This window comes from Ascidiella aspersa, chromosome 1, assembly GCF_963924565.1.
Source record: "Ascidiella aspersa chromosome 1, kaAscAspe10.2, whole genome shotgun sequence".
Taxonomy (NCBI): Eukaryota; Metazoa; Chordata; class Ascidiacea; order Phlebobranchia; family Ascidiidae; genus Ascidiella; species Ascidiella aspersa.
Genome location: NC_139447.1, coordinates 2647094 through 2674177, shown reverse-complemented (window position 1 = coordinate 2674177; position 27084 = coordinate 2647094). Strand labels below are relative to the sequence as shown.

Genomic DNA, 27084 nt, shown 5'->3' with positions numbered 1-27084 from the left:
TCTTAAAGTTCACGAAAAAAGTCACACCGTAGAAAAACCTTAGAAATGTAAAGAATGTGGAAAGTTCTTTAGACAAATGTCAAATCTAAATAAACACAGAACAACGCACTCTATAGAAGAAATTTTCAAAAACAAAACTTGTTTTTTTGCAATATAAGCAAAGAAACTGCAACCTAAATTTTACAGAATACAAAACACAAGAATGGTTGTAAATAATGGAACCCATATCTACAAATGAAAAAGGTTGACAAACACTGCGGCGTATGTTTTTTAAAGAAATAGACATTACAGAAAAGCATATGAAGGCAATATATATAAAAAATGATCGGTTATTATAGGTGTCTTATACGGGAATGGTAAGACATAACCTGTAATATTGATGGAAATATCATTGCAAAGGGTTCAATCACCAGCAATTGGATAATATTATTAACAGATCTCAGTTAATTAAAACCTACAGTTAACATAAAAGTTCGAATGCCTTTTGTAAATTGCGTACATCGGGTATAATGTTAACTTCCAATAATTGTAAAATGTAAAGTGTTACTTCAGACCTGTTGTTATAACATTGATAGATAAAAATTTAGCTCTTTATATTTTGCGTGGTGCGGGTGCGACTACTGATAACAACTTTCACACAACACGATTTCCCGTTTTTCTCATAGCTATGGTAATTTTCATTTAACTAGAGTTGCGCCAATAAACTAAAGAAAGCGAAAATACTTGGATTGGTTGGTTTCTGTTGTTTCCGTATACTTTCCTTTTTATCTGTTGCTGGCTTAAGGTTGTTTAAATTTCTTATTTTAGCAAATTCGATATTATCAAGTCAAATTAAAACAAAAGTTAAAATATCTTGTTTTGTTATACAAACTCGTTCTTTGTTCGTTGGTATTTAATTTTTGTTGGAAAATTAGTTACATTTCTAAGTAAAGTGTTTTAAAATAGGGTTAACAAAAATGCAGCAAGCATATAACTTACCATGGTTCGAACCTTAAAAATCAAACAAAGCAAAGTAACTGCAATCCCTGCTGAGAATTGAGGTTTCAACTTTGTTATGAACCGACTAAACTGGAACATTGCCAGACATTGTTTAACGTAACAAGTAAAAACCGTAAAGCCTTGTAAAACAATAGTCTTACACCCGAATATTTGAAAAAGAAGATATCTCCTCGCCCTAATGCACGTTAGTGACGACAATGACTTCGAATGGTAGCAAAATAGTATGGACTTTTTTGTCTCAGTCAAGATCAGTCACTATAGGTTCTAGTTTATAAAAGAGAAATATATTTCGCCAATCACGGCATCATCAGTCTCTAAAAAACGAATACAAAATAATGTTAACACGTAAACCAGGTGGTAGAATTTTAAAATAATAGGAAAATAATCAAAAAACCTGGAGCAACAAACTACGCGACCAGGTTAAAAATATAAAAGTATAGAAGATAAAAGTTATAGGGCTATAGAAAACCGGACCATCCTGCTACCCAAGTCTAGGGAAAAACAACAACCAGCTGTGTTGGTAAAGCGAAAAGAAAAGAAAAAAGGAAAAAAAGGGGTGGCAAGAGGTGACAACAAAGGCGATTAGGCAAACGGTAGAAGCCCATTGCAACTAAAATAAAAGATAAAACAATGCAAAATAAAAAGCAAAACCAAGGAGACAAATAGTTATTTAATACCGGGTAGAACCATTTTTTGTATATTAATACTTGCATGAACTTTATTGTGCCATTTATCTTCTGCTATATCCAACAGATAATACGGAGGTTGGGCAACAAATTGAACGTAAAAACACTCGGGAAGCAACGGTTTGTTTAATAAATAACTTTTATGATACATAACATAATGGTGTTGCAAACGTTCAATTTGTTGCCCAACCTCCGTATTATCTGTTGGATATAGCAGAAGATAAATAGCAGACAAGAAAGTCTATACTGTTTTGTCTTACACCCTCTAGCTATATAAATCTTAACTGCTTTTGCGTTTTCACGCTGTATATGCAATGTTACCGTCCGCTGCGCAAGACTGTAGGAAATATAGCCTCAGGGTGTGAGGCTAGTAATACAGTCAAGTATATTTAGGGAAGATAAGCGTTTGTTAGAATCAGTTATAGTTCAAATGGTCTTCAAATTGTTTTAGCATGCTTTAAAAATAATCAACGTGTTTGTTTTATTAGCACTTACACCTTTTTTTAGCTTGTTTTTGAAGATCAGCAGTCCAGCATACCAATAGGGAAGCAGGAAAACGACAAAGCTTTGAAAGAAAAGTTAAATGTTATTTTCAGTTTTCTAAAGGACCCTCTTATATGCGTTTTTAAATTTTAGTTTTGTGATAAGCATAAATTTCAAACTAAACCATAGCGAAATTCCGGTAAAAACTACGATCAAACATCTTGTATAACCTGCCTTATAAAACAGTTTATACAATGTGTTACAGCCGCTAGCTGTTTAAACCTTTATCGCTTTTGTTTTGCTGCGTAAGACTGTAGGAAATATAGCCTCAGGGTATGGCGAGCCAACTTGGAGTTGCAGTTCTAGTTTATCACACGCACTAGACAAGGCTTGTGATACCCAAGACTATTTAGAGAAGATAAATCACAAGGTTTTTAAATTATTTTTAACCTGCTTTGAAACTAATCAACAAATGTGTTTTGTTAGAACTTACAAATTCGATTTTGTTATGTTTTAAAGAGCAGCAGTCAAGCATATAATAGTGTAAGAGGAAAACGACAATGTATATATAGAATATTAAACGTTATTTTCAGTTTTTAAAAGCTCATTTCTAGCCGGTGTTTGCTTAATATATGTTTTTAAATTTTAGTTTTGTAATGCACTTAAATTTCAAACGAAACCATAACGACATTCCGGTGAAAACTACCATCAAAAATCTTGTATAACCTACACCCGCTAGCTATTTAAATCTTCAGCGCTGTTGTTTTACCCGCTGTACGTGCGTTGTTGCTATCCGTTCGCTGCGCAAAATTTAATTACAGCCTCAGGGTGTAGTTAGCCAACTTAGAGTTGCAGTTTTACTTTATCACGGCTTATACTTCGCACTTGACAAGGTTAGCGTTAGTGAAGTATATCAGCAGAAGGTAGAGCATTTTTAAAGGTGTCATAATAGTTGATTTGTTTTGATTTTAATCTAGTCAGAAAATTGCTTTAATATATATTTTTTTAAACTTACAACACGCAGTTAGTTTTTCAAAAAGGACCAGGAATACAAATGTGTGGTAATATCTGAGTAAGTACAACACATGCGTTAACTTATTTACCATTTCGCTAATCATTTTACATTAGTTTTATCGTAACCATTAAGTAGTTGAAAAGTTCACATTTATTCAAGAGAAAAAGTGCTTCTAGAGATTGTTTAGAACGTTCAAAGGCGTTCAATTGTTATTGAGTTTCTGTCGGAAGGTTAGATTTTAATGTCGTTGTTAAAAAATATCTTGGAAAAACGCTTAAAAATTATCACAAGAAACGATAACGCTACTCTTTGTTGTTATAGTATTTTAGTTGTTATCAGTCAACACCGTTTAGTTTAAATCTTTATAAGATTTGTCAATATTAGAAGTTAAGGTTTTAAAAGAACTATTAAGAGCAATATGTTAACCTGTGGCATTGTAAATGACGTTTTCAAGCAGAAAAACTTCACGCTGGATCGCCAAACATTGCTTAAACGCATAAAGAAAGTCGGTATCGAATCTGCACACCCTAATATCGCACAAGTTCGAAGTATGAAGCAAAATGTTATTAAACCCAATTTTAATCCAGGGAGTGTATACCTGTTATAAAAAAGGTATAAAATATAGTGAAAAACATGTTTAGGCGATAATATGACGCAATAATAGACGACATTTGGTGATAGGGCCTCAGTGTGTGGCAAGCCAACTTATAGTTGCAGTTCTAGTTTATCACTGCTTGTACTTACGCGAGACAAGGTTAAATCAATCTATGTTTGCTCAAAATCTATTTTCTACATCTTATTGTAAACGTATAGCAGTCATCAGCCCTATACACATGTTTTGTCAGAATGAAAACAATTGCGTCCAAACTTTTATAAGTAATTCGTTATCATTATTAACATATATTTTTAAATAGCATCGTAGTGGCGCATTTGAATAACGTACAAGTTTCAAACTTTTTGGTCAAGAGGCCGCTGTTAGTTTCGTCGCGATATTCGTTATCAATCTAATGGTGTTGTTGCGTTGTTTTTATAATTTCATTTTAAACCAAGCCTTTGGTGCAAGTTTGGAAAGCTTGGTTGCTATTGAAAGGTTCGGGTTCGATAAACGTTTTTCATGTTAATTGCGCAACAAATCAATAACAGTCTGGTCACAGATGTGCGCTTTTACATGAGAAAAAGGGAATTTAACTTACTTTCATTAATCAGCAAAACTATCTATATAATATTAAAGAGCATTGGCCAGAGGTTGTGGTTATGAAGTGCTTCGTATTATTAGTGAGCTTATACTTGTTATTTTTCAGAAAGAAAAATTAAAACATGTCAAACAATCAAAGTGTTTTTTGTACGACGGAACTGACAAAAGAAAGCGAAGATGGATTTTCTGATGATTCTGTTGCCACGATTACAGATTGGTCATCACAAGAACATCAACCTGTAAGTGAAGAGTCCGATTGTGAAGAACAAAGTGACTTGGATCAATTGGATACTTCTACGAAGGAAATAAGTAAGGATAATCCAACAAAGAAGGACAAAATTACAAACAACAACATGGAGTTTCGATGCAACATTTGCGAAAAGTTGTTTAAAAATCGTCGTATGCTTAGTAGACATTTGTCCACAGTTCACTTCAAGAAACACAAATGCAAGAATTGTGGGAAACTTTTCGGAACTGCAACCGCACTTGAAATTCACATGCTAATTCACACTGGCGAAAAACCTTTTAAATGTGCTTATTGCGATAAATGTTTCAATCATCCTCAAAACTTGAAAGTACACGAACGATTTCACACTGGGGAAAGACCATATGTGTGCAAACATTGTGGAAAGTGTTTCTCTCGTTTGTCTAACCTCAAAACTCATAATAAAATACACACCGGAGAAAAACCATACAGATGTGAAGTTTGTGCCAAGTGTTTTAGCCAGGCAGGACATCTTAAAGTTCATGAAAGAGTTCACACTGGAGAAAAGCCTTACAAATGTGAAGAATGTGGAAACTGTTTTAGCCAAGCATCAAGTCTTAAAAGTCATAGAAAAATTCATACTGGTGAAAAACCTTATAAATGTCAAGAATGTGGAAATAGCTTACAGAACTTGTAATCAGTGTTAAATCTCACCAAGTTAAACATGTAAAACTTTTTTCGAATATACTGAACGTAGAAATTGTTTTACAGTAGATGTAACACAACAATGATAGTAAAACTTTAAATATAATTGCTAAACGAAATGTGAATGTGTGCGTGAGCTTCGAACATATATTGATGCATAAACCCCTATTAGCTCTATTTATTTTACGTTAACTATTATTATTTTTATTAAAATAGTTGCTTTAAGTTGTGAAATATTATTTCCTGTTTTTTTCTTGTCGCAATGGTATTAAACAAAGGGTTGCTAATTATCCCTTTTGCATTTATATATATAATTCGTTTCAAACGCCGTCATGTTTCGGAATGTTGCCTAACGGAATAAACAAATGTTAAGTGTTGTGTTTTACAGAACGCTTTGTGTAAAATAAAGTATCTATAAAGGTGTTTGTTCATTACACATCTGAAGTTTCTGGGTAAAGTTTTGCGATTCAAACACACAAGAATTGACAAAAACAGAAAAATATGTGGAACATTTTAACCAAAAATCTTAATACAGTAGAAGAAACAAAGGGGGAAGTCTAAACGAGATAATTAAACTTATCTACGTCTTACGTGTGCATTAACATCTAGATTCATATCATTCGCCAAATAATCAATTGTGTATTCTAACAATTAATAGTTCGCGTTTATCCTTTAATATAGGGTTTAGGAAAAGTTTTCGTATTTCGAAGTGATAAATTGTATCATTGCATGATTTTATAATTTGAGTAAAGTTAAAATTTTATCTATTTTTCTATATGCTTATTTTCACTGTGTTTCAATCTGACTTTCGGCCATTATCTGCGAACAGCTACATGCTTGAGCGCTAGACGTAATATTATCCGTTCCTTTTTTTGTCAGATTTTCAGTCGCCTTTTTCAAACTGACAGGCGCTTGAATAACAGTTGCTTGTAGGTGTTTTGAAATGAACCGTTATGAAAGACGGTTGGTCAATGGTCACCGGAAAAACGGTTGGTCACCGAAAAAACAGTTGGTCACTGAAAAAACAGTTGGTCATCGAACAAACGGTTGGTCTTTAGCCGTTGGTAAATGAAGTTTGTTATTCCGATTGTTAACGTTTTTTTAGTGTTTGTTGTCAACGGTCATTTCTGAAGAAACCGTTATATTATTTTGTAACGCTATTATGGAAAAACCGTTTGTTCTGGTGAATATATGTGCGAAATATTCTGTGTGTAGGCAGTTATGGCAAAAAGTTCCTGTTGAATACTTTCGTGGTTTGAGGTCATGATTTCGTTTAGAAATAGTTAACTTGGTTTGAATTGTAGTTATTGACTAAGCGGTGCTTAATAAATCTATATACTGGGTTAAATGTTGTGTTTGCCAGGTTATTTTCATCATTACTAGTTCAATCTAAAATCCCGACTAAGAACTCACTAACGGCTTAAATAAAGTATTTTTGTAATAATTAACTTATTGGTGATAGAGCCGTAACAAACGCCTTTCATATAAGTTCACATTAGTAATATATTTTTGGTAAAACTTTTTCGTTCAAAAATCGTTTAAAATACACAAATAAAAAACATTTTATATTTGATTGCGCATTGTTCTCATACATTTCAATTTTATAAATTGTGATACGCGGCATTGAAAAACATAAAAGTAATTGCACAACATGTTCTGTAGCATTAAATAACATTTCGTTGCAAAGGCTTTTTACATATTGCTGTAAATACGCACTATTAGGTGATACTTTTAATAGATCCCAGTTTTTAGAACCTATACCGTTTACATAAAATTTTACTATAGCGAATGCTCTTTTATAAAAGGCGTACCGTCGAAAAATCGTTAAATATAGGCCAATAAATCATATTTTACGGTAAATAAATTTTAAACAATTGCAAAATTGTAAATACGGCATAATGGCCGGAGTTTATAGTAAGACGTAACGTGAATATCAAATCCCATGCAAAAGTAGGTATCATTTTCAACTTTTCGAATAACGCTTTAATTATTTTCAACATAGAAAGAAAGCGTTGATAAAGGTGTATATTTACTGCTAAGACAGCCGTTAGAAAGAAGGAAACAGGGACTTTTGACTTCTTGTTACCAAATTCATAGACGGAAATTCAGCTTTTTATTTTATATATATATGCGTGGTGCGGGTGCCACTACTAAGAAGGACAGACAACACGATTTCGTTTTCTCTCTTAGTCAAGGGAATTTTTGTTGAACTAAATTTTCGTCAATAAAATATAGAAAGTCAATATACTTGGATAATTTCTGTTGTTTCCGGATGTTTTTCCGTTTCATTTTTTGAGTATATCTGCTACTGGCCTATGGTTTATCTAAATTTCTAATTTGGAAAAATTCGATGTTATCAAGTAAAATTAAAAATAACATTTAAACAATTTGGTTTTATAGTTCTCAGATAATTTTTGACTGAAAAGTGAGGAACTTTGTGACGTCACTTTTTCGCGTAACTTGCATTCCACATTTCATGAGTTTAAACATCCATTCGTTTAAACATCCCTTCTTTACTTTAAATGAATCGGTCATATCAGGTTATAAAAACAACACCAAGGCCTAAAATGTTTGGAAGAAGCAAGGTTCAACTACAAACTCGCGAGCCAATTGCGACCCGCCGATTGATCAACGATACACCCCCTAACTTTATTTTTTCCTTCAATAGTTTAAACATTCCTTCTTTACGATACATGGCAGCGAATTCAAGGAATACACAGCGAAAACTCAAGCACCGTGAGTAAAAAATCTAACGCTTTTAACTGGCGGTGTTCCTAAGAACGCGCCTGAAAAATATATTTTACAAATTTATTAATTTTTAATTTTTTGTAAAATTTTTTTCCTGAGTTGTTTAAACCTTTTAACTATTCATAATTTAATAAAGTAATCTTTTATTTCTTATTAGTCTGCTAACTTGACTTTCACATATCCTAACTTTCTTCACCTTGCGTTTCAACACATAAAGTTCGCAATGCAGCTTGGATCAAGCGCAGATCTACAGATTTGTTTAACGAATCACAGAATTATGCATTAAATCCAAAAAATTGCAACGTTTTTTCAACCAAAGTATTTTTTATCCTGGAAATCGTAAATGTTTCTGCCATGCTCAAACCTTAATAGTACAGGAACGAAACTACTATGGGGAAACATCCTGTGAGTGCAAATCTTGAATATCAGGAAAGGATTCACACTGGAGAAAAAACCTTACAAATGTAAAGAATGTGGAAATTGTTTAAGCCAGACATCTAATCTTAATATACACAAAACAACGCACTTTAGAAAAAACCTTTTGAAGACAAAACTTGTGATTAATTTTAAAACTTAAAAAAACGATTGTAAGTGATAAACAGTCAGGTTGTAGTATGCTGATATCGTGACCAAATGATACCGGCTACGTTTACGTCCGTTTTTAAACGCTGGCGCTTTTCATGTTTTTCGTGTTTAATTGTTTTTTATGCCTCTTATAGCGAATACAAGTGCAAGACGCCTCGAGTAGAGCGTTCAGGCATTAAACCACAAAGTAGAGATTCCAGTCGTTTTGGCATAACATAAGAATTGTGTAAGTTTCGAACATATATCGATTTAAAACTTTCTGTGGTTTAGTTTGTCCCACTTAAGCGAAAGTAAAGGAAGGACCAGCTAAGGATGGATTTATTTTCTAAAATAGAAACAATAACATGATCCTTCACTGAACATCTTTTTATTTAGAGTTATTCATTATTTTGAAATAAATCGTTAGTAATTATCCCTAGCATTTGTATGCACAATTCGTTTCAAATGATGTAATGCTACATGAAACTAGACATGTGTTACACAAAATCAACCATGCGTATTTAAAGCAATGCATTTGGGGCTTAAGAAAGCGGAAGTTATTTAGGTTTGGTTGTTTACATTGCTGGTAAGTAAGTATGATGATTTGTTATTGGCTTAAGTGTGTCGGGTTAGGGAAGCATCAATTTCATCACAATCAAATGCGGCATTCATTAGAGCAAAAGTCTCCAACCCATTTCAATATAATGACAAGAATAAGATCATTCAAAAAGCAGCATCGAAAAAAAACTTATTTTGTTGTTACTCTCTGCTGCTACGCTCCAGTGCGCACGGAGCTAGTGACAGAGACATAAAACCAAACATGCGTTACCACGCTTAAGAAAACTTAACTATTGGCGACAATCTGTACAGTGAGGATAGTGTTCACCTCTGTAATGTGTGCAGTGGCACATATGTGAACAATGTCTGTAAAAAGCTTCAAAATAGATCGCAGCTATATATTTAGATTCCATTATATATTAATGCACACTTGACAGCATTTTTTAAGAACAGCTAGGCTACAGTTTTAATCCTTGTATATCAACAACAATGAACCACTATAGGACGTTTATTTACAGTAGATTATTATGTATGTAGGGTGAATTGCTTACATTGCTGGTAAGTATGACGTCTAAGTATGTATTACGCTCAGTAGCTTACATGTGTTTGGTTGTTTACAGTGCTGGTAAGTGTGATGCTTCTGTGTGAAAGCAAGTTTAGTATTATTTTAAACAGCAAGATCACTTGTTCTATGTGTTGGTTTAGGGAAGCATCTAAAATTGTAGCAAGAAAAAATGCAGTTTGTCTTGGGTTAGTTGTCAACTCTGCTGCTACGTTTCAGTACACACGGTTGCTAGGAATATAGCCTGGGGCGTTAAACAAAGTGAGATTAAAGTGTTGCTTTAAAACACATAGCACCTATATTTTATTGTATATTTGAAGCATTACATTAACCGCAGTCAGGCAACAGTTTTAAGCCTTGTATATCAACACCATAGGACTGCTCAGTATGCGTTACGTTCAGTAGCTTATATTTATAAGGTTGATTACAGTGCTGGTAAGTGTAGTGCAAATTGGTGGAAGCAAGTTAAGCAATAAATTAAACAGCAAAAATATTTTTCAGTGGTTTATATGTTGGGTTGGGGAAGCATTTGTTTCATCAACGATAAATGCGGTATGTATGAAAGCAAAAGTCGCCAAGCAATCTAGTGTAAGGATATAGCATTTGAAAAAGCAGCATCGAAAACTCGAGCAGACACTGACTAAACCTTTTTTTGTTGTCACGCTTTGCTGCTACGCGTCAGTGCGCACGGTTGGTAGTATGAGGCTTTTGTGATTGTGAGCTAACTTAGATCAAGTGATCGAGCGAGTAAGTGGAGTTTAACAGTTAGGGCACTTACTCTTACGCAAATGTATATGTACTGTTAACTGCTGCAAGGTGTCACAGAGAAACATTAGGAGCTATTTTATTATACCAAGTCATTTGACAGGAAATGTTGCAAGTAACGTATACAATCGGAGAATTATAGTTGAATTGGCTAAAGCCACGTGCAACTCTATGTGTTGCTTTAACGTTCACGTTATATTTGTGTGTCGTAGACGTACAGTGCAGATTTTGTTAAGTTACTGATGTTTGCACAAGCATTTTTGAAGCGATTAACTAGATATTATCTTATATTCAATGTCCATGCAAAAGTAGAAAACATTTTGTGAATGTTTCAAATAATTTTAAGATAATGGAGGTTATCAGTTATCCATCAGTTACTTGATATCCAATGGTTAATTAAAACTAACGTTGTTGTAACATCATCCCATCACACCTTCGTGGAAGTGGATAATACATTAAGTGAGAAGTACAAAATATGTTTGTTGGCATAATACATTAAGTTTGAAGTAAGAAATGTGTTTGTTTTTCAGACATAATACATGTTAAACTGTTGCTTAAAAATTGCTTATAACCAGAATTAGGTTTATTACATCACACGTTGGCTTGTTTTTATTGGTAACTACTTCTGTTGCTGGCTGATTTAGTATTTGCGAGTAATTCGTTTACGAACAATTTTATTTGCATATAAGAGTTTTGTTGTAACGCCTATTAAATCAAATTACAATTAAGTAAGCATTTAATATTTTTTTAAGAGATTAAAAATGTCAAAAAACCAAACCGATTTTGTAACGATGAATCTGAAAAAAGAGAGCGAAGATTGATTTTCTGATGGTTCTGTTGCCACGATTGCAGATTGGTCATCACAAGAACATCAACCTGTAAGTGAAGAGTCTGATTGTAAAGGACAAAGGGACTTGGGTCAAATGGATACTTTCTAAGTAGGAAATAAGTAAGGATAATCCAACAAAAAAGAAAAAAATCGAAAACAACAACATGGAGTTTCGTTGCAATATTTGCGAAAAGTTGTTTAAAAAGCGCTTTAAGCTCAACGCACATTTGTCCACATTTCACTTCAAGAAACACAAATGCGAGGTTTGTGGGAAACTGTTTGGGAGAAATAGCGAACTTGAAGACCACGTGAGAAGTCATACTGGAGAAACGCCCTTTAAATGTGCTTATTGCTCTAAATATTTCAAAGTAGCTCAAAACTTAAAATCACACGAACGAATACACACTGGGGAAAGACCGTATGAGTGTAAAGTTTGTGGCCGATGTTTTACCAAGTCAGGAAATCTTCAAAAACATGAAAGAATTCACACTGGAGAAAAACCTTACAAATGTAAAGAATGTGGAAAGTGCTTTAGCCGGGCAGAACATCTTAAATATCATGAAAAAGTTCACACTGGAGAAAAACCTTACAAATGTAAAGAATGTGAAACGTGTTTTACCAAGGCAGGAGATCTTAAGGTCCATGAAAGAATTCACACTGGAGAAAGACCTTACAAATGTACTTATTGCGATAAATGTTTTAACCGAAAATATAGCTTGAAACTACATGAACGAATTCACAATGGGGAAAAACCACTTGAGTAAAAACAAATCTTAATAGACACAAAAGAACGCACTGTAAAGAAGAACCTTTTAAAAACAAAGTAAATAATCTGCAACATAAAAGAGATATGAATATTGAGCGAGCGTCGACTATATATCGATGTGCAACTTCATATGCTGCTCTTCATGCCACTTTAGCAAAAGTAAAAGTGAAGTACCATTTCATAAGACAGCATTGAGTTTTCAAAAATTGATAAAGTTTAAGAATTCTATATTTTCTTACCCACTGGACATCTATACATTTTAAGCTATTATTATCGATAAAACCGTGGCTTTAATTTGTGGAGTCTTTTAAATAAATTGTGTTAAATAAATTAGTAGTCTCATACCCTCTCACTACAAAGTTTGGCGTTGTTTTGTCTATTCAGCCTACAAAAATATATCTGTAAAACATTTCAGTTATTTGTTAAAAAAAATTGCGAAAAAACCTGCTAACCAAAACTTCATAGAATATAAAACACAAAACATAATGTCTGCAAATTAAAAATATGAATGTTGCGCGAGCTTCGAACATATATCGAAGTGCAACTGCTTATACCAGTGTTTCTCAACCTACTGCCCGCGACACAAACTTCGTTATCCACTGCTGTAGTTCACTTGGTTGGATTACTGGGATTGGTTCTAGGCAAGATATCATTCAAATTTGGGAAAACTTAAATTTGTGTTTACTTACAATGAGTTAAAAAAGGTTGAGAAACATTGGTCTATGCTTTAAATTTTGCCACTTTAGCCAAAGTAAAACAGACAGACCAGCTAATAAGGATGTGATATCGATAAAGTAACAGTATTCTGTATTTTTAATCCAGTTATTTTTCTCGTCGCCAAGGAAGCGTTTGTAATCAATTATCCCTACCATTTTTGCGTATAATTCGCTTTAAACGCTGCCATGACTTTACTTTTCAGATTTTATTATATAAACAATCTTGTTGCGTAAACGAAATATAACTTATAATTTGTTTTGGTTTTATAAAACGCCGAGAGAATCGGACGCATTTTGAACACAGTTTGCAATCTCGTTGGTTAGAGACAAGCTATAGCCTTATGCGAGCACTTGGTGTGCATGGTTATTTGCCGTATACAGATTGTCGTTCTGTCCAATAAACGTCTTGCTCGAGAAAGTAAAGTCATTCCTATCCTTAGCAGCTACTTTGGTGATTGTGTCCTGATCTAGTCTGCGACAGGCCCACAGCATAGATTTCAGGTAGACTTCGTATACATTGTCGTGTGGATATTGTAGGTGTAATTAATTTGATTCTATATAGTTACAATTGAACTAGTAGATACTGTGTTTAACCTGGGCAACGTAGTTCATCTAGTCTAATGTGTTATATGACCTTTGATGTTTTGTGGTAAGGGCATTAATGTGCGTCTAGGTTTTTTAATATTTTATTGAATTAAGTTGTTAGGATTGAAAAAAATAAATTTCAGAAGATAAAAAACATGACAAAAAACATGACAAATTCTTGCGTTTCCAAACCAAGAATCAAGTTCTCCGTACGAAAGTGGCAAATTTAGCCTAAATGTTATACATATTCCAGGGCGGTTTGTTAGTTATATATGAACAATATAGAACGTATATATTTGTTAATTTATAGGAATGAGAAAAAAAGAAATGTTTTTTAGCAGTAATACAAAACCATTTGTAACTTTAAAGCTGTGGATCATTGCGAGCAAGATAATTCATAGTTATATCCTCTAATATTGTCATGCGAAACCCTGATAACATTGATGGCGACACACATACCAAAATATTGTACAAGTTCCAAACTGACGCAATTGTCTATTTTTTTACCTAAGTTTTAGTTAACATACCGCTATTAGTCTCGTTGCGATATTCGATGTAGTTTTCCAACTGATAAACCAAGCATTTGATTTAAGAATAGCAAGCAAATTGCTTTTGAGAGATTCAAGTTCGATAAACGTTTGCATGTTAGTCGCGCAAACAAAGCAATAATAGTCTGGTCAAATATTTGCGTTTACGAGGAAATAAAAATTAAGTCACATGAGAAAAAGGCAATTAACTTAGATAAAAGAGAATAACCAAGTTTATAATATCAGAAAAAGTAAAAGTGCTTTGTAATATTATTGAGTTACTTGATACTTTTCAGAAGTAAAATTTTAAAACATGTCTAACCACCAAATCGGTTTTGTTGCGACGGAACTGACGGAAGAGAGCGATGGTGAATTTTCTGATGATTCCGTTCCTACGAAAACAGATTGGTCATCAAAAGAACATCAGGCTGTAAGTGAAGATTCCGATTGTGAAGGACCAAGTGGCTTGGATCAAATAGACATTCCCCAGAAGGATATAAGTAAAGTTAATCCAACAAATAAGAACAAAATTACAAACAACAACATCGAGTTTCGATGCAACATTTGCGAAAAGTTGTTCAAAAAGCGACATAAGCTCAACAAACATTTGTCTAGACTCCACTTCAAGAAACACAAATGCAAATTTTGTGGAAAGCTGTTTGGAGAAATGGCCGCACTGAAAAACCACGTGAGAATTCACACTGGTGAAAAGCCCTTTAAATGTGCATATTGCGATAAATGTTTCAATCGTGCTCACATCTTGAAAGCTCACGAACGAACTCATACTGGGGAAAGACCATATGGGTGCAAAGTTTGTGGCAGATTTTTCACCCGGGCAGGACATCTTAGATATCATGAACGAATTCACACTGGAGAAAAACCTTTTAAATGTGATTATTGTGCTAAATGTTTTAGCCATGCTCACACCTTGAAAGGACATGAACGAATTCATACTGCGGAAAGACCGTATGAATGCAAATATTGTGAAAAAAGTTTCAAACGACCGTCATATCTCAGTCAACATAAAAAAATGCACACCGGAGAAAAACCTTTCAAATGTAAAGTTTGCGGCAGGTGTTTTAGCCAATCAGGAAATCTTAAACAGCATGAACTAACTCACAACGGACAAGAGCCCTTTAAATGTGCTCACTGCGATAAATGTTTCAACTATGCTCAAAGCCTAAAAGTACACCAACGAATTCACACTGGGGAAAGACCCTTTGTATGCAAAGTTTGTGAAAAGTGTTTTAGTTATGTTGGATATCTTAAAGTTCATGAAAGAATCCACACTGGAGAAAAACCTTACAAATGTGAAGAATGTGAAAGTGTTTTAGACGGGCATCATGTCTTAATAGACACAAAAAAATTCACTCTAAAGAAACGATTGTAAAACAAAACTTGTCGAAAACTCTCTAATAAAGATTCGTTTCCAATGAATGAAATACTTTATCTAAAACACTTTTAGCCAATTAAACATTGAGATAACAAAAAGAACAAAACAAACTATTAATGTAAATAGTGTGGGAAATGCTTTTTTGTCGCTTTAGCAAAAATTTCATAATAAAGAAAATGTAAATATTGCGCGAGCGTTCAACACATATTTAAATTACAATTGTCGATACGTTTGATAGATTACTTGATAAAAGTTTCAAGTTAGCAAAAGTAAAAAATAATCAAATCAAACAAGCCTTTTCACCAGCTAGTTCTACTAAAAATATTTCTTTAAAGGCCAGCACATTTGTGTAAAAATAAACCTGGTTACAATTATGTAAAAAAGACAACGGTGTTCTAATATAGAAAAGGTTTTAACATTGATTAATGTTTCAAGGTATTACTATTCCAGGTCGATCATATAATATTATTGTCGTAATCCAGTGAAATTTAATTAGCCAGTCATTATTTCCAGCTAAAGTGGACAAAAGTCCAAATATTTCATCCCAGGCCAACAACTTAATAAACAAATAAACCTAAAATAAAAATGTGTTTAGCTTCCAAACTTAATAAACGTTACACAAATCTACTTATCTTTCGTTCAGCTTTACATAATCCTTGTCGAACAACTGATGTTTGTTCGCTATTTAAGGCCACACAGTTTTCTCATGTTTACAGTGTTGAATACTGAGGTATCATCAAACATACAGGCAATAATCTGATTTGTCCTGCGACAAATAACAGCAACGTTGCGTGGATCGAACCCGTCGTTATCCTGGCTTACTGTGCAGTGTTCGCCGCTTTGTTAATCCCCGCGCCAGGATCAAGTAAATTTGTTTACTGCCACATTAATGTTTCGACTGAGTGGAGTTTATTGTATACACGGCTGTATTCACTAGTTGGTACAATATATATATACATATTTATGTTAGCAAATAAGAGCCGGGCCTCAACCTCGTATACAAGCTAGTTAGGTAAGCAAATCCCTACTTTAAGCTTTACAATGCATGTTAAAAGAAATAACTTAAATATAAGAGACCCCAAAATTGGTTCAGTTCGCACGAGGATCTAGGCTTGAAAGAATTAACTTGAATACGAGGTATACGGCTCGCTTTAATAACAAATTTGTCGTTGTTTCCTTGATTTGTTTGTAGAAAATTTATCGTATATCTTTTAACCCAAAACGGGGCGCTGAACGCACAAAAGGGGCGTTATAAAATAACTTTCCCGCAATTTTTTTATCACATAAAAAATAGTAGAAACATCACTGTAATGTAACGTTTAAGCTTGAAAGGCAACTTTAGTAAAGCAAACTTGTAGTAGTTTATCACGTTTTAATTGGCTTCCTCATGTAAGATTGTTGGTTGTGGTTGCGCTTCAGCGTTTTATACACGGCAAAATGTTTGTATATTTAAAGCAGAGGTCGGCAACCTATGACCCGCAGGCCGGATCCGCCAATGTATTTCATCCGACAGCCCGCCGCCTCTACAAACTAGACACGAGTCCATTTCTACTTTTTGACTATTTTAACTACGCAAGGGCGCTTCGCGTAAATGACCATTCAACGTCGTCCGGTTTGTTTACGTTTTGATGCTGTCTTTTAAACTACACTGTCATTCGATTAAACACCAAAATTAAACACCTGAAAGGGGCGAAATGTCAGCACGTTTAAAATTAAACATGTTTAAATTCCAGGTGTTTAGGCTTTTGCCGTTTATTCTGCCAGGTGTTTAATGCTAGTATTCAGTGTTTCCAAACAAATTTCACAATCTATTATGAGGTAAACAATTTTATTATACCAAACAAAACGAATAATAATATAAATATCGCATTTTTAATACAATGCAGGTGTTTATGCAAACAAAAATGCGTATGGAATAAAAAGAAAAACAGAGAAAAAGAAGATATTTTACAAATTTGAAACCTTTTTTTAATATTTATAATTGCTATGTTTGGCAAATTTTCAAGGTGGGGCCTTTTGTACATTGTTTAAAAACATATAAAAACACAGAGCAGTAGGATGGATAACTTAAATCCCGTGTATGTTAACAGGCTCGAATATCAATGAAATATAATTTAACAATTTGTTCAACAAGTGTTGTTCTTCCATAAATTTAATGTCCATTCCATCCACTAATATACCAATGCAAAAAAGCTGCTGTGCCGTCCACTCCAAAGGTTTGCCCAATAAAGGCCTCAAAGAGCTTTTCTTTTTAGAAGACGAGTTGAGCATGGCTGCCTAAGAAATAAAATTTAGATCAATATAATACACTGCAGTGATTAAATTATACACTATCACTAAACAACTCTTTATTCATTTGCTCATAGTAAATTTTTCAAGTTATTCACCAGAACCACTACATGTCATGTCATAAAAATATGTTTTAGTTTGTCACCAATCACTACAAAAGCATATTATTATGACATGTACTAGGTTTGGTGGCAATGTACTCTTTGAGTATAGCATTAGAAAATGTATTATTTATGTTACACTGTAACCTAAAGACATCGCAATGATTACAAAACAAGTTCATTTTTATTGTATTAATATCTCCATGACCCACTAAAATTAAAAAAAAAGGTTCACCCTACTATGAAAACCCAATTAAATCATTAAATAATTTCAGATAAAAAGTAAATATGTGAGCCAGAATATTGCATTGGCCATTATGTTTTATCAAAATAATTGCTTAAACTAGTGATAAACAATCTGACCAAAAAAAGTCGCCCATTACTGGGACATGCAGACCAAACATTATGCACAAGTTATGGAACACAACAAATAAATTAAATATCTATTCAATTATATGTATTTACCACAAATTTTAAGGTTCGATAAATGAACTTGGGAAGAAGAAAATTTTAGTTTGTTTACCTTGTGTATCAATTTCAGTAGATCTGTACTCTTTTGTTGTTTTCCACTTGAACTTTGTCACAGACTTTTATTTTACCATCTTACACTGCAGTTAAAATTCCTGTAAATAAATAAAAACTCTAATTATGTAAACTATATCATTTTATTAAAGCGTCAGTAGCATACCAAAAGTACTACATATTAAATTTTACATTTAAAGCTTCAATGTAAGATTTAAACTATGGAAATGATAAATTAAAACTAAAACACATATTAAAGTACTTCAGAAATTTTACATAGATAAAAAAAAAATAATTTGCTGGCTGCTACTAACAAAATAAAAGCCAAATGGGAATAAACTATATTAATGTAAAACATGTAAGTAAAATTTACTTACATTGTTAACCTAATCTCCTGTGAACCAAGTTTTTCTGAAGTTGAAAAGAGCAAATGGTTTGCTGTCATTGATTGCCCTGAAACAAAGCAGTGTAATTTAAATACCTTTAAAAATAATGATTTAATAAAAGCATACTTGATTGTTAAGAGAATAATTAAAGTGCTACTTTAGACAAGAAATAGCTTACAAACCTGTTTCGTTTAATTTTCCATGTCTACATGTGTATGGCACCAAACTATTATGAAGTAGTCTTTTACAACTTTCATTGCTTTTGGATTTATGAATGAAATACCTAAAATTCTGAAACAAAAATCCAATTTCAGACATTTCGTTTTCGCTTGGAAAACTTTTTTTAAACATAAATTTCACACTCTAGACCTGCCCGTCTTCAAGCGTCTTGCACAGCTAACAAAACATTATCACTACACATTTATGAAAAAGCAAATTAAAATAAATAATATATATATAAATCACCCCTATACACATTAGTATTTGTTTTACCTCAATCTTGGTAACTCGAAAGCCAAAAATACGCAAAACCGTCTTTAACTGTAATGTATAACTTGTACTGGTTAAAAGTCAAACTTTTTTTCGGCATTTTGAATTCCCGCGTTGGTCACAGTCACAGACCAGTGGATATGCTTTGTTGATGTTCATCGGACCGAATCAATTTCAAATAATTTCAATCATGAGTTGATTTATTGAATGTACTTAATATGTACAATATGACAAAAACTTGTTTTATAACAAAACAAAATTTACTATAAATAGTTAAAATATATCGTCAATCAAACATTTAATAAATAATACTTACTATTCATCATACGTTAAACAATTTAAACTTGAAAAATATATAAGCTTCACGGCGATACAGCATTGCCCTAGAAAAAAGTCCTTCCCAAAGATTGTGTTCGTCACGCGTATTTTATTGCTGGCGCAATTTAAGTAGGTCATGGCGGCGCAAGACCGCACAGCTTCGCTTTTTACTTGGGTGGTACAAAGTTATTCGCAAGCTACATAATGAAATCAAATATTGGATTTAATGGCACGTCAAGAACACAAACCCGTATTTTCATGATTGTCGTTATATTTAAAAAATGAAATGATGCCTAATAAGCCGTACAGATGTTAAGTGAAACCATGAATTAAGTCATTCCGTTGATTGTGATCTGTTACGATCAATCGATAATACATGCAAACTTGTATAGTTAAATATTTGACGAAATCGTACATAAAACAACTGTCCAGTGCTTTAAAATACCAATACCCCTAATCAACATCTTATAACGTCAACATAAATGACTTGAGCTATTGCTTTACAAGAATGTATCGAATTGACATGTCTAATAATTGACGTGTTAAATTATGAAGTGTTTAATCGTAAACACGTTTAAATTCGTCAATTGTGCTTAAAATCACCCAATAATCGTTGTTAAACACGTCAAAATATCAGGTGTTTAACATAAAATCGTTCAGGTGTTTATAATTTAAACACCAAAACTAAAATTAAACACAAAGGTGTTTAAATTAGGTGTTTAAGTGTTTAGATTTTAAACGTGTATAGACCGTTTTGGTGTTCAAATTTAAACACCGTTCTGACAGTGTAGATAAGCGCTTTGTTACCGTTGTGCCGTGGAAGGTTGCAGAAAGAAAACGTATTCAAAAATATTGGACATTTGTTTAACATTTTTCCATTTTTGGCAATGTAATTAAAAACTAAGAAATTCAAAAGAAATGCCAGTATATCAAAATAAAATTCGGATCGCTTCGATCGCCAGACACACCATGACAAAAATCAGTCCGGCATTATTTTCAACTACACTGTCAGAACGGTGTTTAAATTTGAACACCAAAACGGTCTATACACGTTTAAAATCTAAACACTTAAACACCTAATTTAAACACCTTTGTGTTTAATTTGAATTTTGATGTTTAAATTCTAAACACCTGAACGATTTTATGCTAAACACCTGATATTTTGACGTGTTTAACAACGAATATTGGGAGATTTTAAGCACAATTAACGTTTTTAAACACGTTGACGATTAAACACTTGATATTTTAACACGTTGATTGTGAGACATGTTTTTTTATGTTGTTGAGAGAGGTATTGTTATTTTAAAGCACTGAGCGGTTGTTTTACGTACGATTGCGTCTATCGATTTCGTCAAATATTTAACAAGTTAACATATATGGCCGTAACAGATCACAATAAACAATATTGCTTAAATCATGGTTTCCTAACTTAACATCTGTTCGGCCTATTTGGCATTATGTTAAAATAATAAATATACGGTTTAGTGCGCTTAACGCGCCATTAAATCCAAGATATGATTTCATTAATATAGCTTGCCTATAGCTTTATACCAAAGTACAAAGCGAAGCTGTGCGGTTTTGTGCCGCCATGACCTACTTAAATTGCGCCAGCAATAAAAATACGCGCGATGAAAACAATCTACGGCACGGATTTTTTCTAGAGAAAAGCTGTATCGCCATGAAGCTTGTATATTTTTCAAGAATAAATTGTTTGACATATGACGAACAGTAAGTATTCTTTATTAAGTGTTCTATTTACGATATAATTTAACTAATTATAGTAATTATCTTTTGTTGTAAAACAATTTTCTGTGTCATATAAAGTTCATTCAATAAATAAAGTTATAAGGTATTTGAAATTGATTCGGTCCGCTGAACAACGCACTGGCCTGTGACGAACGCGGGATATTGAAACGTCAAACAGAGAAAATGCTTGGAACTTTTACAAGTTATACATTACAGTTAAAGCCGGTTTTGCGTGTATTTGGCTTTCGAGTTACTAACATTTATGTCAAACAAATACTATAAAGTGTATAGTGGTGACATATATACTTTAATTTGCTTTTTGATAAATGTGTAGTAATAATGTTTTATTAGCTGTGCAAGACTGTCAGGTTTAGAATCTAAAATGTATGTTACAAAAGCCTTGTCTTGGAAAACGAAGTAACTGAATTTGGATTTTTGTTTCAGAATTTAAGGTATTTTATTCATAAATCCAAAAGCAATGAAAGTTGTAAAAGACTATTTCGTGATGATTTGTTGCTTTACACTTTATGAAAGGATTAAATTAAATGAATCATTCAAGGTTTGTATGTTTTTTTATCCTAAATAGAAATTTAATTTTTCTGTTAAACAATCAAGTATGCTTTTAACAATTTAATAATATTAAAGATACTAAGATTACACTGCTTTGTTTCAGGGCAATCAATGACAGCCAACCGATTGCTCTTTTCGACTTCAAAAATTACTTGCTTCATGGACGATTAAGGTTAAAAATGTAAGTAAATTTTACTTCTTTTTCTTAATCTTAAGTTCATTTATCCAATTTTTTAATTTGCGGTAAATACATTTAATTTGCATGTGTTGTGTCTAATGTTTGGTCTGCATATTCCAGTAATCGGCAACTTTTTTGGGTTAGATTGTATATCACCAGTTTAAGCAAAAATTTCAATAGCACATAATGTCCAATACAATAATCTGGAACACATATTACCTTTTTCTATGGAATTATTTAATGATTTAATTTGTTTTCAAAGTAGGGTGAACCTATTTTTAATTTTTGTGGGTTATGAAGATATCAATTACAATAAAAATGAACTTGTTTCGCAATCATTGCACTGTCATTCAGGTAAAGTGTAACATAAATAATACATTCCTCAATGCTATGCTTAAAGAATGCATTGCCACAAACTTAGTACAAGTCATAATAATATGTTTTTGTGGTGGTTAATGACAGACTAAAACATATTTTTATGACATGACTTGTAGTGGTTCTAGTCGGTAACTTGAAAATTTTACTATGTTTAGCAAGTAAAAAAAACAGTTGCTCAGTGACAATGTTTAATTTAATTATTGCAGTATATTATATTGATCTAAATTTTATTTTTTAGGCAGCCATGCTCAACTAATCTTATAGAAAAGCTCTTCAAGGCCTTTATTGGGCAAACCTTTGTAGGGCACAGCAGCATTTCTGCATTTGTATATTAGTGGATGGAACGGACATTAAATTTGTGAAAGAACAACACTTGTTGAACAAATTGTTTAGTTCTAGTTTCATTGATATTCAAGCCTGTAAATATACACAGGATTTAAGTTATCCACCCTGTTGCTCTTGTGTTTATATGTTTTTAAACCACCTAATTAAGGCCCCACCTTGAAAATTTGCCAAGCATAACAATTATAAATATTATAATAAAATATCTCCTTTTTCTGTGTTTTTTTAACTTTTTCTGTTTTTTTTTACTGTTTATCACACACAGTTTTGTTTGCATTAACGCCTTCATTGTATTTAACATGCGATATTTATACTACTACTAAATATGGTTTTAAACAACCCACTAAAGACCCCACTATGAAAATTTTGCCAAGTATAGAAATTATAAATATTAAAACATATATATCTTTTTTTGTTGTTTTTATTTACTTTTTCTCTTTTGTAATTTTTGTTGCAGATATATTTTGGTTTCCGTAAACACTTTCATTGTATCCAATTCCAACATGTTATTTTGTGTATTATATATGTTTTCCGTTTGCCTACTTCTTTTCATTTCTAATATAAGCTCTTCAATTTTTAATGTATAGTTTTCTTTTCCAAGTTTTGCATTTTTTGAAACTTTCACTGTGTTAAGCTTTTTGTGTTGTTTTTCACCTTTTTCGCGCAATAAAATGGTTTACCCAATGAAATTTTGTGGAATTGATTTGGAAACACTGAATACTAGCATTAAACACCTGACCGAATAAACGGCAAAACGTCTAAACACCTGAAATTTAAACACGTTTATTTTTAAACATGTTACATTTTCGCCCATTTCAGGTGTTTAATTTTGGTGTTTAATCGAATGACAGTGTAGTATAAACATTTTATCCTAGGCCAAAATGTGTGTAAAAATGAATGAATGGTTTAAACAAATTGAAAAAGTAAAGAATGTGAAAAATGCTTTGCCAAATCATCAAGCCTCAAAACTTATGAATTAACTCACACTTAAAAACCTTTAAAAAAATTACTTTAAATTTTAAACAAATGAAACAACCAAAATGCAAACCATATATTTACGGGAAAAAAATAACAACAAACCTTTTTAATGACAGAGTAAATAAATACCTACGATATTATCAGCTGGTGAAAACATTCAGCATATAACCAACTATATAAGTTATAGGTTAATACATACCTGTGAAATAACAATACTAAAGTTACACGTGATTCTGTATTGCTATTCCAAACCGAATCTATACGTTCTTAGTTGGTCATGCTTCTACTTTTTAAACAGTTTTATTATTATCGAAAAACAGGGGATGTATTGTGCAACTAGATGTTATATGTTTACAAAGGCTGTATTGATTCTATTATCTTGTTTTAGTGATGACCTATATATACGCAACATGACATTACAATACAACAGTTACAACAAGCATCTTTGCAATTGTTCGTTTTTTATATTATAACTGAACAACAGAGTTTTCACCTAAAATAAGTATTCTTGAAATCTGCCAATATATGACTTTTATGGAGTATTTTTACATTTATTTATTGAAAACAATAAACTACCTACGCTAAGGCTGTTTGTATGTGAAACCAGTCATGCTTTCATAGAACCAGCCACGCGTTTCGTGCGTACGGGAACGGAAGTTTATTAGTTTCAGACAAGCTGCACAGTGTGCATAGTCGCACATCAGTTATGCGTTCAGTGGCACATAAAGTAGCAATGTGCAATAAAAACGTTCAACATAGCTTAAGACTATGAATTATAAGGTGAAACACAAGTATACTTTAGTGTGCACATAGCACCTATACACAGCAAGGTAACAGTTCTAAGCTTTGTATATGAAGGCAGTTGTTTGAGTAAAGTGCACCAGTGTACATTACTCTCAGTAGCTTATATATGTAGGGTTGTATACAGAGCTGGTAAGTGGTGTTAGTTGGACGGCATGCTGGTCAGGCAGTAGACAGACTTCTATGATGTCAAAACACTGAACGCTGCGTTTAACGCTAGAACTAATTTTGCACATAGTTAATAAAAGGACTTACCTAACAGTTTTTTGATTGAGGGTCGTTTTATGAACGCGAGGAAGTATTGGAATGCCTTGCTCCTTATACTTACTGTACATATTAGAATATAATGTTACATTTCAAACTGTAGGTGACGAACGTAAGTGAAAGACTTTTAAGTTTCATTTTTGTTTAATATTGTTATTGGATTAAAGTTAAAAGATCGCTGTTAGTCTCGTTGCGATATTGGTTTTAGATTTTTTGCGTTGTTATTTTTACTGATAAACCAAGCATTTGGTGCAAGTTTGGAAAGCAAACTGCTAATAAAAGGTTCCGGTTCAAAAAATTTCATGTTAATAGCGCAAATAAAATAATAATAGTCTGGTCACATATTGGGGCTTAAGAAATATATAAAAATTAAATCACGTGTGAAAAAAAGGGTTTAACTTTGTTGCATCAATGAAAAAACTATAAGTACACAAAATAGTAGAGCATGGGCAAAAGGTCGTGGATACACAGTGCTTCGTATTATTAGTGAGCTACTTAATACATTTCAGACATAAAACTAAAACATGTCAAACCACCAAAGTGATTTTGTTAAGAATCAGTTAAAAACAGAGAGCGATGATGGATTTTCTGATGATTCTGTTGCCACGATAACAGATGTAAGTGAAGATTCCGATTGTAAAGAACAAAGTGACTTGGATCAAATGGCCACTTCTAAGAAGGATATAATAAGTAAGGCTAATCGAACAAAAAAGGAAAAATTGAAAAACAACAACATGGAGTTTCGATGTAACATTTGCGAAAAGTTGTTCAAAAAGCGTCATAAACTCAATACACATTTGTCTAGGATTCACTTCAAGAAACACAAATGCAAGAATTGTAGGGAACTTTTTGCAACAATTACCGAACTTGTAAACCACTCTCGAATTCACACCGGAGAAAAACCCTTTAAATGTGCTTATTGCAACAAATATTTTAACTATGTCCAAACATTGAAATCGCACGAACGAATTCACACTGGGGAAAGACCGCACAAATGCAAAGAATGTGGAAAGTATTTTAACCAAGCAGGAAGTCTTAAAGATCACAAAAGAATTCATACTGGAGAAAAACCCTTTAAATGTGCTTATTGCGATAAATGTTTCAACATAGCTCAACACTTGAAAGCACACAAACGAATCCACACTGGAGAAAAACCTCACCAATGCAAATATTGCCGAAAACGTTTTAGCCAGGCAGGACATCTTAAAGTTCATGCGAGAATTCACACTGGAGAAAGACCTTACATATGCAAAGAATGTGGAAAGTGTTTTGGTGAGGCAGGAAGTCTTAAAATACATGAAAGAATTCACACTGGAGAAAAACCTTACAAATGCAAAGTTTGTGAAAAGTGTTTTAAACAGGCAGGCCATCTTAAAAGACATGAAAGAATTCACACTGGTGAAAAACCTTATGAATGCAAAGAATGTGGAAAGTGTTTTAACCATGCAGGAAGTCTTAAAGTTCATGCGAGAATTCACACCGGAGAAAAACCTTACAAATGCAAAAAATGTGGAAAATGTTTCACCACGGAAGGACATCTTAAATATCATGAAGGAATTCACACTGGAGAAAAACCTTACAAATGTAAAAAATGTGGAAAGTATTTTAGCCATACAGGAAGTCTTAAATATCATGAAAGAATTCACACTGGAGAAAAACCTTATGAATGCAAATTTTGTAAAAAGTGTTTTAACCTGGCAGGAAATCTTAAAAGACATGAAAGAATTCACACTGGAGAAAAACCTTACGAATGCAAAGTTTGTGGAAAGTGTTTTAACCATGCAGGAAGTCTTAAAAGACATGAAAGAATTCACACTGGAGAAAAACCTTACAAATGCAAAGTGTTTTAACCAGGCAGCACATCTTAAAGATTATGAAAGAATTCATATTAGTGAAACACCTTACAAATGTAAAGAATGTGGGAAATTGTTTGTTTAGAATGTGGAAAGTGTTTTAGCTTGACATCAAATCTTATTAGACACAAAAGAACGCACTCTAGAGAAGAAACATTTAAAAAACAAAACTTGTGATGAGTGTTAAATCTCACAAATAGTTATACCTGTAAATTTGTTTTCTAATATATTTAAGTGGAAATTGCTTTACAGGAAATGAAACACAACAATGATTGTAAAATTGAAATATAATTGTAAAAGGAAATGTGAATATGTGCGAGCTTTGAACATACATTAATGCGTAAGTTTCTATGCTGTACTTTATACCACTTAAGCAAAAGTAACAAGGAAGTATTACTTAATAAGTATATATTCAATTTATTAAATCAATAAATAAGCAGAATTTTGCTTGTTTTTCGCACTGAACCTCTATTAGCTCTATTCATTTTGCGTAATCCATTATTATTATTAAAACAGTTGCTTTAAGTTGTGAAACTTTATTTCCTGGTCTTTTAAATCAACAGCGTTT

The 27084-nt window shown here is 32.7% G+C and overlaps 2 protein-coding genes and 1 long non-coding RNA gene across 3 annotated transcripts; 2 read left to right on the top strand and 1 right to left on the bottom strand.

The window, feature by feature from the left end:
- Positions 1-11435: 11435 nt before the first annotated feature.
- LOC146166536 (uncharacterized) lies at positions 11436-12078 on the top strand. The gene has a single exon (XM_083388814.1). It carries the CDS (start codon positions 11479-11481, stop codon positions 12076-12078), a length of 600 nt encoding a protein of 199 aa, XP_083244940.1. The 5' UTR covers positions 11436-11478.
- Positions 12079-14221: 2143 nt separating this feature from the next.
- Positions 14222-26513, top strand: LOC146166534 (uncharacterized). The gene is made up of 3 exons (XM_083388777.1): positions 14222-15026; positions 25549-26191; positions 26276-26513. The coding sequence occupies exons 1-3, from the start codon at positions 14222-14224 to the stop codon at positions 26511-26513; spliced, it is 1686 nt and encodes a 561-aa protein (XP_083244903.1).
- Positions 17461-18981, bottom strand: LOC146166535 (uncharacterized). The gene is made up of 4 exons (XR_014498700.1): positions 18782-18981; positions 18591-18666; positions 18215-18314; positions 17461-17578 (listed from the first exon to the last, which is right to left on the bottom strand). It is a non-coding gene; the product is annotated as an uncharacterized LOC146166535 (long non-coding RNA).
- Positions 26514-27084: the final 571 nt, after the last annotated feature.